The sequence below is a fragment of the Physella acuta genome, unplaced genomic scaffold, assembly GCF_028476545.2.
Source record: "Physella acuta isolate Inbredline_101_S28 unplaced genomic scaffold, ASM2847654v3 ptg000340l, whole genome shotgun sequence".
Taxonomy (NCBI): domain Eukaryota; kingdom Metazoa; phylum Mollusca; class Gastropoda; family Physidae; genus Physella; species Physella acuta.
The window spans coordinates 31,662-48,834 of record NW_026731859.1 but is presented as its reverse complement, the minus strand read 5'-3'; the positions used below and the strand labels follow the sequence as shown (position 1 = coordinate 48,834).

The following is a 17,173-nucleotide window of genomic DNA, read 5'->3' as shown; positions in this document are numbered from 1 at the left end:
CGCACATTTTATTATATTTAATCAATCTAAGTTGATTCGCATTTTCTGAATATTTAATACATAAAAGTATTAACAAATTCCGTACAAATATATCTTGGTGACTTTTTTCCCTGTCTTTTTACTTTCTCGTATTTACGAAGTATAGAGAAAGTCTTGTAATCGTGCAAAAATAAAATAGAGATTTTCACAAATCTCGACGTTTTACACCTCACTGATACGGAAAAACATAATTTTGCAATCTTGTCTGTGTGTGTGTGTGTCTGTCTGTGTGTAAACACGATAACTTGAGTACCGTTATAGCTAGGTTGATGAAATTTCATATATAAGTATTATATCAAAATCGTAGATCCTTATCAACTTTTGAGCGATTTCCACTAACCAGAAGTGGTACTTTTTCTACTTTGAATTTTTCAAAAGCCTATAATTTGAGTACTATTTCAGATAGATAAATGAAATTTCACATGTAAGTAAAAGATCTAATTCTCTACCTTCTGTCAAATTTTGAGTAATTTCCGTTGACCGGAAGTACTAATTTACGCTATTTCCGATTTCTCAAAAAACGCATGTAAATTTATAAAGTATTAATAATATTGCGCACTATTATGCACATTTTGTTTTGGCGTTCACTTGGTGCGCAATTCTTTTTTCTACTAGATTTTATTCTATTTTTAAAAGTTTAATTAAACAAAAATCATGTCTATATTCCAAGTTATATAAGAATATTCGAGAAAGTTTGGGGGAGATCACTCCCGGTTTATTTTTTCATGTGACTTTTTTTCTGTATTTTTTTCCCGTGACTTTTTTCCAACAATTAATTACAACATATTTTTATAATCTTTTTAGAATAGCTGAATATTTTCATCTGTTAAATGTAAATTGTCACGCGATCGTTTATTTCGTCGCAAGTGTCAACATTTTATGGGTATAGTTTAAAAAAATTGAGTCTGTTCTCTGTTTAAAGTGTTGGAAAAGAAGTTAAAAACCATTTTTTAAAACGTCATAACTTTTTTACAACTTGAGATATATGAACAAATTTAGTGCCCACTATCTTAGAATCAGGAGTTCTTGACATAGAAACTTTTTAAAAAGCTCTGGGACCGTTTTAAAAAATATGTTTGACACCCCTGTTTCTAGACAAAGACTTCCATATCTAGGAAGGGGGAAAGTGTATGAAGATGTTTGTGAAACCAGTGTATATGCACATAAAATGAATAACTAGCATGTACTCACCGGCGCCCATAATTTAGTGGTATCCTAAATTTTGGGTAGTTTTCATCTGGAGTTGTGTGGATGCGCTTTCTCCGTCAAGATTTTAAAGGTGTATTTCGTGGTTAACCCATTGTTACTCATGACTGATGAATAGTTGTTTTTTTTCTAATCCCATTGTTCTTGACAATTTGTATCTGTGTATTCAGAACAATGCTCAACACAGGCTACTGTATGCGGTATATAGAACAGGTGGACCCACACAAGTATAAAGAACAAGACTTAGCAGTGTCCATGTAAATGTACAACTTTTTAATCTACTCGGCTATTTGAGGTCAATGGAAAAAAATGTGTTTAATAATAAGGGGTTATGAACAAGAGTTTAGATACCATTGATCCCAGTACAAAAAGTTGCATTTCGTACATGCATTTTACATCAACACCCTGTGCTACAGTTGTGTACATGCAGCTTTTTGTCAGTGTGATTGAACAGACTTGTCAAACCAATCAAGACGAGGGGTTCATAATTTAGAACAGCAATCAATGGTTACTGAATATTTTCAATGTACACAAAACCAGAGTTTAGCCAATGGCTGACTTTTGAAAAGTGTTACAGAAAAATTGTACGGAAGTGTTGACCATCAATGTTTCCTCAGCTCAGCCTAGGTCAATGTTTCAAATTATGCCAGTGGAGTTCATTTTAAATTCATAATATAAGAAAAAGGCGCCTCAACTCCCTTACGAAAGTATCTGATAGTAATTCAGTAAATAACTAATAGTTTGTTGTTTTTTTTTTGGGGGGGGGGGGGGGGGTTGTGTGCCGACGGCAGCTGTTATAAACTATTCTCTGTTTACACTCTTTCACCAATCTGCCTACGTCATCTCAAAAGTGGGATTAATTAATAATGAGCTTAGTTGGGATGGCACAATCGATCTTTACAGAACTACAGCCGGCCCGATATAAGGTCACCGCTGACAGACAGACACTACATGGTTCGTCCTCCACACAAAGCACACTAAAGAGCACAAACCAGAATTGACATTTACAACAGCAGTAAGCAAAAACATTTTCAATACAATATGAACATACTGACTTTAGGCAACAGGAGTGAATAGCAAATATACATTATTACTTTAGGCAACAGGAGTGAATAGCAAATATACATTTTTACTTTAGGCAACAGGAGTGAATAGCAAATATCCATTATTACTTTAGGCAACAGGAGTGAATAGCAAATATACATTATTACTTTAGGCAACAGGAGCAAGTAGAGTATGAACATGACAATTAAACAACAGTAGCGGTTTTACTATGCAACTGTTAACTTTGTAGTTGCATGTGTGTTTTTCTTTTTATTTTTTGCTGAAAATCAGTTCAAACAATCTTTTGTGAAGACTTAAGTCAGTGGCTTTACGAAATAAACAGCGCACACACAAATCTGATAAGCATGCGCTCGTACAGATTTTAAAAGCTTTTATGCCGTACGAAGTGTCATGTCGATTTCTTACAACGTCGTATAAGAAACCTATTAGACTGGACCAGCGATCTACTGAAACAATACAGTGACGGTCAATTAAAGCTATCCTATGGTTTGAAGTGTACTTAGGTGTGGTATACTGATTCTATATCAGGCATTGGGTCTGATGGTTGATAAGTGTATTTAGGCTCTACTACATTAACTCGTTGAGTCATACAGTCTGGTGTTACATGAACTCGTTGATACTATCATAAAGACTGGTGTTACATTAACTCGTTGATACTATCATAAAGACTGGTGTTACATGAACTCGTTGATACTATCATAAAGACTGGTGTTACATGAAATCGTTGATACTATCATAAAGACTGGTGTTACATTAACTCGTTGATACTATCATAAAGACTTGTGTTACATTAACTCGTTGATACTATCATAAAGACTGGTGTTACATTAACTCGTTGATACTATCATAAAGACTGGTGTTACATGAACTCGTTGATACTATCATAAAGACTGGTGTTACATGAAATCGTTGATACTATCATAAAGACTGGTGTTACATTAACTCGTTGATACTATCATAAAGACTTGTGTTACATTAACTCGTTGATACTATCATAAAGACTGGTGTTACATTAACTCGTTGATACTATCATAAAGACTGGTGTTACATGAACTCGTTGATACTATCATAAAGACTGGTGTTACATTAACTCGTTGATACTATCATAAAGACTGGTGTTACATTAACTCGGTGAGACTATCATAAAGACTGGTGTTACATTAACTCGTTGATACTATCATAAAGACTGGTGTTACATGAACTCGTTGATACTATCATAAAGACTGGTGTTACATTAACTCGGTGAGACTATCATAAAGACTGATGCCTACACAAGTAAAACCCGAGTCAATCAAAACATAAGCCTACACAAGTAAAAACCCGAGTCAATCAAAACATAGGCCTACACAAGTAAAACCCGAGTCAATCAAAACATAAGCCTACACAAGTAAAACCCGAGTCAATCAAAACATAGACCTACACAAGTAAAACCCGAGTCAATCAAAACATAAGCCTACACAAGTAAAACCCGAGTCAATCAAAACATAAGCCTACACAAGTAAAACCCGAGTCAATCAAAACATAAGCCTACACAAGTAAAACCCGAGTCAATCAAAACATAGGCCTACACAAGTAAAACCCGAGTCAATCAAAACATAAGCCTACACAAGTAAAACCCGAGTCAATCAAAACATAGGCCTACACAAGTAAAACCCGAGTCAATCAAAACATAGGCCTACACAAGTAAAACCCGAGTCAATCAAAACATAAGCCTACACAAGTAAAACCCGAGTCAATCAAAACATAAGCCTACACAAGTAAAACCCGAGTCAATCAAAACATAAGCCTACACAAGTAAAACCCGAGTCAATCAAAACATAGGCCTACACAAGTAAAACCCGAGTCAATCAAAACATAAGCCTACACAAGTAAAACCCGAGTCAATCAAAACATAGGCCTACACAAGTAAAACCCGAGCCAATCAAAACATAGGCCTACACAAGTAAAACCCGAGTCAATCAAAACATAGGCCTACACAAGTAAAACCCGAGTCAATCAAAACATAAGCCTACACAAGTAAAACCCGAGTCGATCAAAACATAAGCCTACACAAGTAAAACCCGAGTCAATCAAAACATAAGCCTACACAAGTAAAACCCGAGTCAATCAAAACATGAGCCTACACAAGTAAAACCCGAGTCAATCAAAACATAAGCCTACACAAGTAAAACCCGAGTCAAACAAAACATAGGCCTACACAACTGAAGCCCGCCAATTAAAAAAAAACATGATGTAGAAAACTGTTATTCTAAAACTTAAGATGTAGGAAAATCGTTATTCTATAACTTTGGACAAGAAAAAGTGTTATTCTATAACTTTAGACAAGATGTAGGAAAATCATTATTCTATAACTTATGACCGGATGACGAAGGAAAATCATTATTCTATAACTTATGACCGGATGACGAAGGAAAATTGTTTTTCTATAACTTGTGACAAGATGACCTAGAAAAATTGTTTTTCTATAACTTGTGACATGATGTAGAAAAACGAGTCTATTTTTAGCGAAATCTCTGCTTAAATCAACAAACAATATTTACATTAAAAAATATCCACATGCATCCTAAGTCATTAGTGAATCGATGAGAAGGGAAGAAAACGAAGACGCCTCTTACTACGTGCTCCCACGGTTAGAAAAGAATACACCACCTAACAAATCTCCCAGCTTTCTATTATCCACTGGACTCACACTTGACTAAGCGCTACATCCCCGTTGGTTTAGAAAAAGCCCAAGTGAACGTGTAAGAGAATCGTTATTTGCCCGTGTCAGTGCCAGGCACATAGCACTTCTGTCTTCTACGTCCGCGCATCTTATTGATTTTCCCAACAAACTGTGAATGCGATGCATGTAAGTCTGGTGTCTAATCAACAAGCTATGTGTCAGTTTGCCATATTAACAATCTCTCTCATCCCTAGTAGACTAAACAACTTGTTTTTAATGAGTTACATCAGCAAGCGTACACATTTTTATTTTAAAGAGACACATAACAATATGGAGATAAAGTCAGAGAGGGGGGGGGGAAGAAATCTTAACCCTTATCCTACTACATGTGTGACGTTTGTTGTTGATTTTTTAAATTGCTAAAATGTATTAACAATTATATTCTAAAAATATGTTTCATTGTATTTGGAAATGTTAAGACAATTGTATTTGTGTGTGTTTTGTGAAAAATTTAAATTAATAAAAAAGTTTAAGCGCCAGTTTTGTTAGACTTGTCAAAATGGCGGGGAAAAAGAAAACACCATCATCGGTAAGTGCATAACTTCATAAATATTAACATTCTAACATTGGGAACTTCTAGCAGCAGTGGCGTAGCCAGGATCGTCTCAAGGGGGGGGTCCAATTTTTACCCGGGGACAAACTTTCGATTTGCACCCCACCCCCACCCCTCAAATTTTGATTTGCACCCCCCCCCACCCCTCAAACTTTCGATTTGCACCCCCCTCATACTTTATATATACCGAGGGGTCTATGGGGGGGTTATGACCCCCCTGCCTACGCCACTGTCTAGCAGTACCATATTTCTATAAAGTAAAACCTTTAGAATAATATTTTTAACTACTTCGTTCTCTTTAGTCTTTAGTGTAAAACAAGACGTGTACCAAAGGTGGGACACCAGCAACGAATGGTCCCATGTAGATTGTTGATCAAAAGACCGTCCCACTTAAGGGACACTAGCAAGAAATACAGACGTAATTAATTATATTAAATTTTAATGGTTAATTTAAGGTGAAGTTCGCTGCTGTATATATAAATATTTAATTACGACCTAGACCTAAATATGTGTTACATATTATTTTATAAAAATGTATAAATATGCTAATTACGCCTTTTGAAAAGTAAATTATAAAAAATAAATTATGACACCTACAGTACATCTGCGATTATATGCGATTCAATGGTGGCTGGAACAGTGTTAGGGTACCCATAATGAAAATATTTTTTGTTGAAATAATAGTCTCTAGAACCAGTAGTCCATTTAAAAGTAAGAACATTTATTTAGAATGCCTCAGTCGATGTATCTTTGTGTTATAAACATGTATCTATACATAGCTAGTTCTACAATTATTGCGATATGGTAGGGCTACACTAAAATACACTTGCTTATTAAATACAACTACGTAGGCTAAACAGATAACCACGCTAGTATTGCATTCTCACCTTAATATCTTAACAGTCGTTCTTCACTTCTATAACATGTAAATATGTAATCAATAACCACCTTAAACGGTCGATATAACTGAGAGGTTTTTTTGTAGACATTCTTTTTAAAGGGCTCTAATAATGGTTTATTTCCAAGCTGAGTGTAAATACATCTGCACAAGTGCACTAATCATTAATATATATATTCACATTGTTACAACTGTAGTAAAGAGCTCGCCCACCCCCCACCCCCCTCCAATTCCAGGCGATTATTGGAGGCATTAACATAAAATCTAGATGAAATTGAAATTATTCCCAAAGGATATAGAGTTAAAGAACACACTAACACGCTAAATGGTCGACTTTTTGGTAATGTAAAGTATTTCAAGCTACACACCACGTGCTATTTAGTTTAAAATCATCGCTAAAACCCAAACCATCCATGGACTAGGCGGGGTTTTCTAGTATACCCGTATATTGTTGACACTTGCGACGAAATGGACGATCGCGTGACCTTTTACATTTTACAGATGAAAATATTCAGCTATTCTAAAAAGATTATAAAAATATGTTGTAATTAATTGTAGAAAAAAAGTCAAAGGAAAAGAAAACACGAGAGGGGGGGGGGGTGGAAACAGAAAAAAGTCACAGGGAAAAAAAACACATGAAAAAAGGTCTCCAATATATATTTGCATGGAATTTGTTAATACTTTTATGTATTAAATATTCAGAAAGTGCAAATCAACTTAGATTAATTAAGTATAATGAAATGTGCATATGTTGTATGCGTATAGTGAAATTTATAACACATGTAAATATTTAGTGTGAAGTATTTACGTTTTAATTCCTTGATACATATAATATTTAATATAATTTAATAAAATGTTTCAACTTTCTCCTTTTCATAAAATTTGTTAAATACTAACTTTAAATTAGCGCGAAAATGCATCAAGACGTAGTTAATGTGACTTGCTGCCCTCAACTCACTGCGGCAATAGGGCAACCACCTGTACTTCCCACATTTATCACACGCATTACTTAACAAAGGAAAGGATCAAAGCAGAAACCCGACATGAGACAATAGCTGTCATTGATGCAAAACGTCAACAACACACAATATGGACGGACAAGGCTGATTGGGGAGAAGCCGACCAAGGAATGGCAAAAAAAAATGCAAAACACAATGATGTGCCTAAATTGGTTTATAATTAACATTTCTAGAGTTGAACTAAATTCATTACAAAAGTTGTTGTTGCCGTGTAATTTAGGTTACAGTATTTTTACTTATTAGTGTTATAAACCACAATGCTTTTATCGTTTATAAAAATGCTAAAAACAGCAACAACCCACATTAATAAACACACAAAATTTTACAATTCTTAACAATAAAAATAAAATAATATTAAAGCAAAGATTTTTATGACTTTTTTTCTGTGACTTTATTTCTGTGACTTTTTTCCAAAAATAATTTTCTTGTGACTTTTCTGTGACTTTTTTTCTAGCAAAAATTGACTTTTTTGTTTTTGTTTTTTTTCTTGTGATTTTTTTCCGTTCACTATTTGGCATACCTATTATTGTCATGACTAAATATTATTCCCCTCCTAACGGTCTACCTTATCAGTTTTACTTATACGAGCCGACCCGCGGCGTATCATACGCCGCTATTTAGTTGATTTATTTTCTACTTTCAGTAATTCATAATTTGTGAATTCGACAGTACCAATGCTGCCACTGAAAATATTTGCTTTAAAACACTAACCCCCCTCCTTTCCCCTAACCCCGACCCTACACCCCCCCCCCCCCCCCCCCCCACCCGTGAAAGCAGCCTCCTCTTAGTTACCTCCTGTAAGTTTAAAGTCGGTTCAAACTTAATTATCTGCCCCTAATAGCCGTCACTAAACCTGGCTGTACGGTTTGTAAACATTAACGTGACCACAGCTCAGCAGACCATGTGGGGGTGGGGTAGGGTGGTAGTGATAGTGATAGAGAGAAAGAGAGGGGACTGTAAGGAGGCGCTTGCAGCTTGTTTTCTAACGGCTTGCAGAGGAGAATTATATATACGAGCTGACCCGCTGCGTATCATACGCCGCTATTTAGTTGTTTTTTTTTCTACTTTTCAGTAATTTATAATTTGTGAATTCGACAGTACCAATGCTGCCATTGAAAATATTTGCTTAAAAACACTAACCCCCCCCCCCCCCCCCCCGTGAAAGCAGCCTCCTCTTAGTTACCTCCTGTAAGTTTAAAGTCGGTTCAAACTTAATTATCTGCCCCTAATAGCCGTCACTAAACCTGGCTGTACGGTTTGTAAACATTAACGTGACCACAGCTCAGCAGACCATGTGGGGGTGGGGTAGGGTGGTAGTGATAGTGATAGTGATAGAGAGAAAGAGAGCGGACTGTAAGGAGGCGCTTGCAGCTTGTTTTCTAACGGCTCGCAGAGGATAATTATATATACGAGCTGACCCGCTGCGTATCATACGCCGCTATTTAGTTGGTTTTTTTTTTCTACTTTTCAGTAATTTATAATTTGTGAATTCGACAGTACCAATGCTGCCATTGAAAATATTTGCTTAAAAACACTACCCCCCCCCCCCCCACGTGAAAGCAGCCTCCTCTTAGTTACCTCCTCTAAGTTTAAAATCGTTTCAAACTAAATTATCTGCCCCTAATAGCCGTCACCAAACCCGTCTCTATGATTGTAAAATGTAAACAGAGTGAACGCCGCTCACCAGATCATGTGGGGGTGGGGTGGGGGTGGTAGTGATAGAGAGGAAGAGAGGGGACTGCAAAGGCGCGCTTGCAGCTTGTTTTCTAACTGATCCCAGAAGAGAATTATATATATAGATAGATAGATAATTTTTACGATATTCTCTAAGAAAATTGCTGAAGCCAGAATAGTAACTTCGGTTGGTGAGGTGCCTACATAGATGCGAGCTATGAAAACACAATACTGACCGCTAGAGACTGATCTGGGTCCTGGAAATTAAATGTCCAGGAAAGATGCATATGGTGAACAAATCATACAACAAATGACGAGGTTCGTGAAAGATTCATCAATGTGATCAGTACTTTTCTTTGGCATCGTCGGGGCAAAAATACTTAGATGGTATGGACAGGGAACATGACCCAGCAGCTTTTCGACGGCGATGGTAACAAAGGAGGGCAGGGCGACATCAGGGACTGGGGCGACATCAGGGACTGGGGCGACATTAGGGACTGGGGCGACATTACGGACTGGGGCGACATCAGGGACTGGGGCGACATTAGGGACTGGGGCGACATTACGGACTGGGGCGACATCAGGGACTGGGGCGACATCAGGGACTGGGGCGACATTAGGGACTGGGGCGACATCAGGGACTGGGGCGACATTACGGACTGGGGCGACATCAGGGACTGGGGCGACATTAGGGACTGGGGCGACATTACGGACTGGGGCGACATCAGGGACTGGGGCGACATCAGGGACTGGGGCGACATTAGGGACTGGGGCGACATTAGGGACTGGGGCGACATTAGGGACTGGGGCGACATTAGGGACTGGGGCGACATCAGGGACTGGGGCGACATTAGGGACTGGGGCGACATTAGGGACTGGGGCGACATCAGGGACCGGGGCGACATCAGGGACTGGGGCGACATTAGGGACTGGGGCGACATCAGGGACTGGGGCGACATCAGGGACTCGGCCGAAATTGTCCTTAGCAGACTCAATGAGTGCATCCAGCGCAGCGGACCTAGTTAGGCAACAATGGTGCCCAAAAACCGTCCGTCCGAATTATGGGATAGAAGAATATAACTGCTCTTCATAGTGTTCACACCTAGCTGTCTGAAAACTCTTACACTGGGGTTCAAAAGACTTGTTGTAGATGTAGGATATCAAAATATTATTAAAGACCGTAGGCTATCCGAAAAAATATGTCAAAAAACATATTACCGATGTACCAATGTAATGAATCTCAAAATAAATAGCAACTGTTCGACCACATTTCATTAGCACTATTATTATATTTCATTTGAGTAAATAAACTTTTAACATAAAAGCAATGATAAGTTTATTTAAATTACATTTTGTCGCTGCCTTCTCTGGCATTTATTTTTTGCAGATTATCAAGGTGATATGGCTATAAAGAACTCAAAATTGAGCCGCTGTTTCATTTTTTAAGCAGAGACCTCTAAAGTCCAAGACCAAAATGTTATTTTTTAATTTAAAAAAAAAACTCCCAAATAGTTTTATTCCCCGCCCCACCCTCCTTTACATTTGAATATTTAAAGAAGCCTTATTTGACTACTTAAAAAGTGTTATGGTGGTCCCCTACATTCGGCAATATTAATGACGTGTAATGGGCTCCTATTCGACTATTTGAATGGAATGTTATGAGCCAGGCTAATCGACTATTTAAACAAGATTTATAGGCCACTTATTCGGCTATTTAATGGCGAATTATGGGCCCCTTCCGACTATTTAGAAAAGGTTTTTTGGTAAGTTATGGAAGTAGTCTGTGTAGTGTTATTCTTTTTATGCAACAAAGTGGATTAGCATTTGTAGAATAATCACCACTGTAGTATTTGCTTTTACCACACAAAAAATACTTTGGAGTAACAAAAAATACTTTGGAGTAAACATTTTCTCTGTTTATTTATGTCCACCTTATTCAAATCAACCCGCACACAAACAGGTAGATCTAGTGAGAAATTTTTCAACACACTTTTGTGTAAGGGCTTGTTCGCAAATATTAGGATGTCACACAGTTATAGACTTTTTTCAGACTAGAAAAACCACATCAAAGAAGTTCCACCCACCTTTCTTCTAACAAAAACATCTTCTTAGGAAGGAATATCAAATGAGTGCTACTCATATATTCTTCCTGCCCCCCCCCCCCCCCTCCTAAGTAACTCATCTCCAAAATGCTCTTAATTGCAGGTGCGTGATGTCATTTCTAGAAAATCCCTTACTATACATTCCAAATGTATTTCCTGGGCAAGCACATAGGTTTCTTTAGGGCTTTATCACAGCCTCCAAATGTATTTCCTGGGCGTGGACAGATATTTCATAGGGTTTTGATCACAAGCCTCCAAATGTATTTCCCATATTCCCATGAAATTTACCAAAGATGCCAATAAATGAATGACAGAAATAAATAAGTAAGGAATTAAACACTATCCAGCATCTTATAATTATATTGTACATACCTGTGAATATGTGTGTGTGTGTGTACATAATGACTAAAATGACATAAAATTACATGTAAATGACAGTTTTTTGTTGCATATTATCCTTGAAGGCAAACAAAAACACTTACTTCTTTTCTATTCTTGACTTAATAGGCCACTCCTGATAAACTGGCAGTAATGCTGCAAGTGCCACAAAAAAAAAGAATTAACTCTTAAAATGCTATGTCTAATAATTAACTACTTGCAATTTATAATTTCACAAAGCATCGCTATGCAATGGTTGACTAAATAGAAATTATTATTTTTTTGCATTAGTCAATTTAGTTATTTTACAGAGCAATATTTCAGTATTTGAATAGCTAGTTTTTTAGATACAGTGACAATGAAACATTAGTGTTGGGTAAAGTTTAAAGGTAAAAAATGGTGAATACTAAAATGCTTTACATACTAGCTATATTTCTGACAAAAATTTATATATGTAGAGAGAGATTAAATTCTTAACACTCCCCTTCCCTCGTATAATAATAGCATCTCAAAAATCAGCCGCCCAACCCCTTAGGTAGTGATGTCATTTTTATGGTCGATTGCAAATGTCTCAACCATTTAGACACATTTTGGTTATCAAAATGTCAAAACCAAATACCCAAATGTGTGAAGTGGGGTTGTCAATAAATGATATGATATGCATGCTACGTGATAAAGTGAAGGTTTGTGACGTCAACTCAGGCGGGTTGACAATTTTTAATTATGATATTTGTTTCTTTAATATTAGCTTAAAGGTTGGTGGAACTTGGTGAAGATGTGCTAAGTGGCAGATGAAACTATGGGGGTTTAAGAAATGCTGATGCACCATTCATTTGTAAATTTCTTGAAAATAAAAATAAAACAAACAACAGATGGTTCCTACAAACAATGATTGTTTTTTTAGAGCTAGTCTAACTGAGACTTCATTATAAGGTGGCTGGCTTTTTGTAATGATGAGTGGAAGGGAGGGGTAAAAAATATCATAGAGAAATAAAAGCAACTTAAAGTTGTTACAGAAAACTACACTTTACAGAGCTTCCCAAACTTTTGTTATGTATTTAACTTAAATACGCGGTCGAAAAATTAATTCTAAAAGAAATTTAGACACATCATTGTTATTTGCATATGTTTTTTGCCGTAAGCCTTTCCTTGGTCGGCTTCTCCTCAGTCAGCCTTGTCCGTCCATATTGTGTGTTGTCGACGTTTAGCGACAATGACAGCTATTGTACCGTGTCGGCTTTCTGTTTTGGTCGTATGCTTATGCTTTCTTATGTAATGAGCGTTATAAATGTGGGCAGTACAGGTGGTTGAACTATTGATGGGATAAGTTGAAGACAGCAATACATATTAACCAAGTCTGTATGCCATTTCAAGCTAAGTAAGTATTTTTTTTTTTAAAAAGATGAAAACCTTTCTATCATATTCTATTAAATATTGTATGTATAATGCAATTAAAACCTTCATACTTAATACTAAATATTTTTTACATATCTTATAAATATTACATTACATTTAATTTATCGTAATTTGATTTGCACTTTCTGAATGTGTTATACATAAAAGTATTAACAAGTTCCATACAAATACAAATTTGTGACTTTTTTTCATGTGACTTTTTTCTGTGACTTTTTTCCTGTGACTTTTTTTTCTGTGTTTTTTTTTCCTGTGACTTTTTTTTTCCTGTGACTTTTTTCCTATAATCTTAAATAGTCGGTTCCACTCCAAAATGACATCTCAGAGTTCTACTCCACCCCCTCCCCAAATCACCATTTCTAACAAAACCAAACATGTTCTTACTAATTTTTTATTTTTTATTCTTTAACTGTATATTTTGCCATAGTCCTTATTCGCTTATTAAATTTACACCCCCCCCCCCCCACCCAAAAAACAAAGATTGTTTATAGCAATTTTTCCTTTTTAGTTATTTAATGTTCAAAATCTAACAGGATTCTATGTGAATTTTAAAATCGAAATTGACAATTCAACAGTAATGTAGACACTTAGTAAACATATGAAGAATTAATATTATTAATTTAAAAATTACTAAATTACTATTTAATTAAGCCATGATTAATTAGTTTAGATTTTGAGTGCATAATTGGTCATCTACATAGCAGAAATAAACCTACACTAAACTTAAACCATAATACTTTTTTTAAATAAAAATTTAACACAATAAAAATAGCACTGCTCTCTTAATCCATACCTCACTCCCAGTCATGATAATTCTTTTGTTATTGTAAGATATTAGTATTTTTCCCAGTCGTATTTTGTATGCAATGATAGTTGACTGGGGCTATTCCCAACCACTGGCTATTATATAATTTATATTATATTAGTAGGCCTATATTTTATGTAGTACATTATTATAATTACAGAGATGGCGGTTAATAACTAGTTAATGCTGTGTACACACACATTAAATGATACCAGTTATCACTAGGCCCCATTGGACCCCTCCACAATTGATACAATTGCAGGTCGATATAGGGCCTACAGTCACATAGTTTACAGTAGGCACATTAGTGTACTAGTGTGTAGCTGTCCAGAGTTAAGATTCTTGGATGTAAAATGTATACATTACATAACATGACATGGAGGTGAGAAATGTTGAGGGGAGAGCAGTGGTACTGATTTCCCCTTTGTTCTCCTTGATGGACCCTAAGGGCCATAAATTACATTAGAGATGCTATCTCTGGTTGGCTGAGATCTAAGGACTAAGTCCATGTTACCAAATACCTACAAAGAGACCAAGTTTTATGGTGGGTTAGATACAGGTGGGGGGCGGCTGGGTATCATGGAGGTGAGAAATTGTAAGGGGGGAGCAGTAGTATTTATGTGTCTGATCACTTCCCTGCTGGACCATGGTGGTCATATATTACATAACATACCACCCCAGATTAGCTGAGATATAAGAATTGTAATCTGTGTTACCTACAAAGAGATGAAGTTTTATGGTGGGCTGGAAACAGGTGGGGGCTAGGTATCAAGGAGGTAAGAAGTTGTGAGGGGGAGCAGTGGTATTAATGTGTCTGATCACTTCCCTACTGGACCATGGGGGTCATAAATTAACTGAGATCTAAGAACAGTTATCCATATTACTCACAAAGAGATAAGAAATTTTATAGTTGGTTAGAAGCAGGTGGGGGCTGAGTCGGTTGTATTGCCCCTTAGGGGTAATAAGTATGTGTACCATTTTAAAAATTACCTGGCTAACATCAGAATTTTTGCTTTTTAGAAGTTTAGAATTGTATTTCTATCACTTAGACACAAGTCTGTTTTACAATTAATACATTTCGTGTTAACTATTCCTATACCAGTGTCATATTCAGTGGTCTAATAAATGAGAAACTTGCACAGAGGGCAACAAAAGCCACATAACAATATCTGTTATAACTTTTCTGAACATGCAAGCTAGTGGACAAACTTAATGTATTCATGTAGATTAAGTTATTATGATTATCTAATAAATAAAACCATTATAATATTGATCAATCAAGTTTTACTCTGATAATGATAAAAACTTTATAGCATGGTAAAACTGGACAAATGTTGGCCATTTCTGTTTTGGCATCAACAATCACCATTGGAAAAATAAATTCATCAAAATAAAACTATTCTACCCATAGTTATAAAAATTGTGTTCAAATGTACAGCAACCAATGCTTTAATAAAGGAAAAAAGAATGGGCCTGAGAAACTCATATGGTTTATTCTAAAGCGAAGTTTCCTAATATATGTCTACTTGGAAAAACGTTCACAAAATGGTTTTATGGAGATGAGAAATTTTTGGGAAAGAGCAGTGGGATTAATTCCTGTCTCATCTTCTCCCTGCTGGGCCAAGTGGGTAATAAATTACATAAAATAAATCCTCTGCTTCTCTGTTATCAAAGAACAGCAGCAGTTGTTACCTCAGAAGTAGATTAGTTGTATTATAGGGGGTTTTGTGGGGGTGGGGTGCTGATCGGGTCCTAATACCACACAGCTCTTAGTGCCCTGCTTTACCCTAGCCCTTACAGGCCTTAACTAATCAACGATAAGCCCTAATACTATATTATTATTAATATTATTAGCCATATATTAAATTAAAGTATACTATTAGTACTAGGCCTATCATATAGTACTATTTATTAGTATTACTAATAGTAGTAATAGTAGTTACTAGTACTACTAATAGGGCCTATAAAATATAAGCTATAAATTATAAATAAATTCATAAAATAAATTACGAAGTGTCTATTCACAGTTGACTGTGAATAGCCATATTGGGGCTATTCACAGTCGTGACAGCTTTTGATAGATTTAATGTTAAAAATACCCAACTGGGCATGAAGATGTGTAGTCGAGCGGTCATGGGCAGTGACTGTTGTGCCAGAAGGTGTGGGTTCAAATCCATCAGACGACAGAGTGTATGAATCTTATTATCAAAATATTTGTTCACAGTTACTTAAGTTACTCATGGATTGGTTATTTTTGTTAATTTTTTTTTTTCTTTTGTGACGTAATTGTTGACATATCAGTAAAAAAAAAAAAGACCTGTCCCATAGATTTTTGCTAAGAGAAAAAACACAAAAGTGTGATGAAAACTGAATTATAGCTGATGAAAAAGGACATCCTATTTCACCTGATATTTATTCTATGTGATAATGTGAATTTTTTAATGGTAATTGTTAGTTGAATAGCAATGTGAACAACCAACTAAACTGATGCTTAATTAGTATTATTTATTTAAAAATTACCAGATCTATTATTCTAGTGTATAGAGTTAGAGTGCATAATTGATCGTCTTTGTAGATTTAGCGTGCATAATTGATTGTCTATGACCTACGTAGCCTGTACAGCAGATATGTCTGATATGAGCCTAAAAGCTAAACTAAACTTTAACCGTAATAACTTTTTTATAAAAATATAACAAAATAAAAATTTTAAATAGCACTGCATTCTTAATCTATAATCTAATCTATAGTATACAGACAGAGAGTCTGTAGTAGTAGTAGTCAAGATATTCTAACTAGAATAAATAATAAATATAGATCTATATAGTATTATTATTAATATATAGTAATATATAAATATATACTATATAGTAGTATATAGATCTAGTAATCTAGGCCTAATAGATTCTAATATTTCTAGTATAAACTCCCTATTAGCACATATAATAGATCTATATAGAATCGAGAGACTAGAGAGAATTCGGTATAGCCTAGGTTCAATAATATACTAGATCTAGATCTATTTAGTATTTACTATTTATAAAGTGGCCTACCATTAAAGTTTGTTTTGTAAACATCAAGAATCGAGACCAGATTCTAGCAGCTGGATCTTTTTTTTAACCGTCACAACACAAGAGCTCTAACACCGCGTTTACACTTGCGACATGTATACTGAAACTCTACACGTCTAAAAAAAAAATTGTTGTGGCGACGTGCTTTTTTTAGAAATCTATGCATGTTGCAAGTGCTACAATACTAACATAGCTTGACCTTTTAAAAAAAACCTAGTCTATAAGTGCAAA

General features: G+C 35.7%; 2 protein-coding genes across 9 annotated transcripts in view; one reads left to right on the top strand and one right to left on the bottom strand.

The window, feature by feature from the left end:
• Positions 1-17,026, bottom strand: part of LOC131941016 (calcium/calmodulin-dependent protein kinase kinase 1) — a 69,080-nt gene extending 52,054 nt beyond the window's left edge. For 4 of the 8 annotated variants that reach the window (XM_059299979.1, XM_059299978.1, XM_059299982.1 and 1 more), the window contains exons 1-2: positions 16,925-17,026; positions 11,761-11,812 (exon numbers count right to left, since the gene is read on the bottom strand). Coding sequence is in view for 2 of the 8 variants with exons in the window: in XM_059299983.1 (XP_059155966.1) it covers positions 1,231-1,240 (10 nt within the window). In the remaining 6 variants the exon portion in view is untranslated. Of the gene's footprint in view, positions 1-1,230; positions 1,532-4,925; positions 5,046-11,760; positions 11,813-16,924 lie in introns of those variants that run through there. The other 4 variants (XM_059299983.1, XM_059299985.1, XM_059299980.1 and 1 more) reach the window with 3 other exon arrangements.
• On the top strand, positions 9,579-10,202 carry LOC131941020 (prothoracicostatic peptide-like). Its single transcript, XM_059299995.1, has one exon. The coding sequence runs from the start codon at positions 9,579-9,581 to the stop codon at positions 10,200-10,202; it is 624 nt and encodes a 207-aa protein (XP_059155978.1).
• Positions 17,027-17,173: the final 147 nt, after the last annotated feature.

Bases quoted from the DNA above. Each gene is read 5' to 3' on its own strand.
- LOC131941020 (XM_059299995.1), top strand. From the start codon at position 9,579: ATGACCCAGCAGCTTTTCGACGGCGATGGTAACAAAGGAGGGCAGGGC.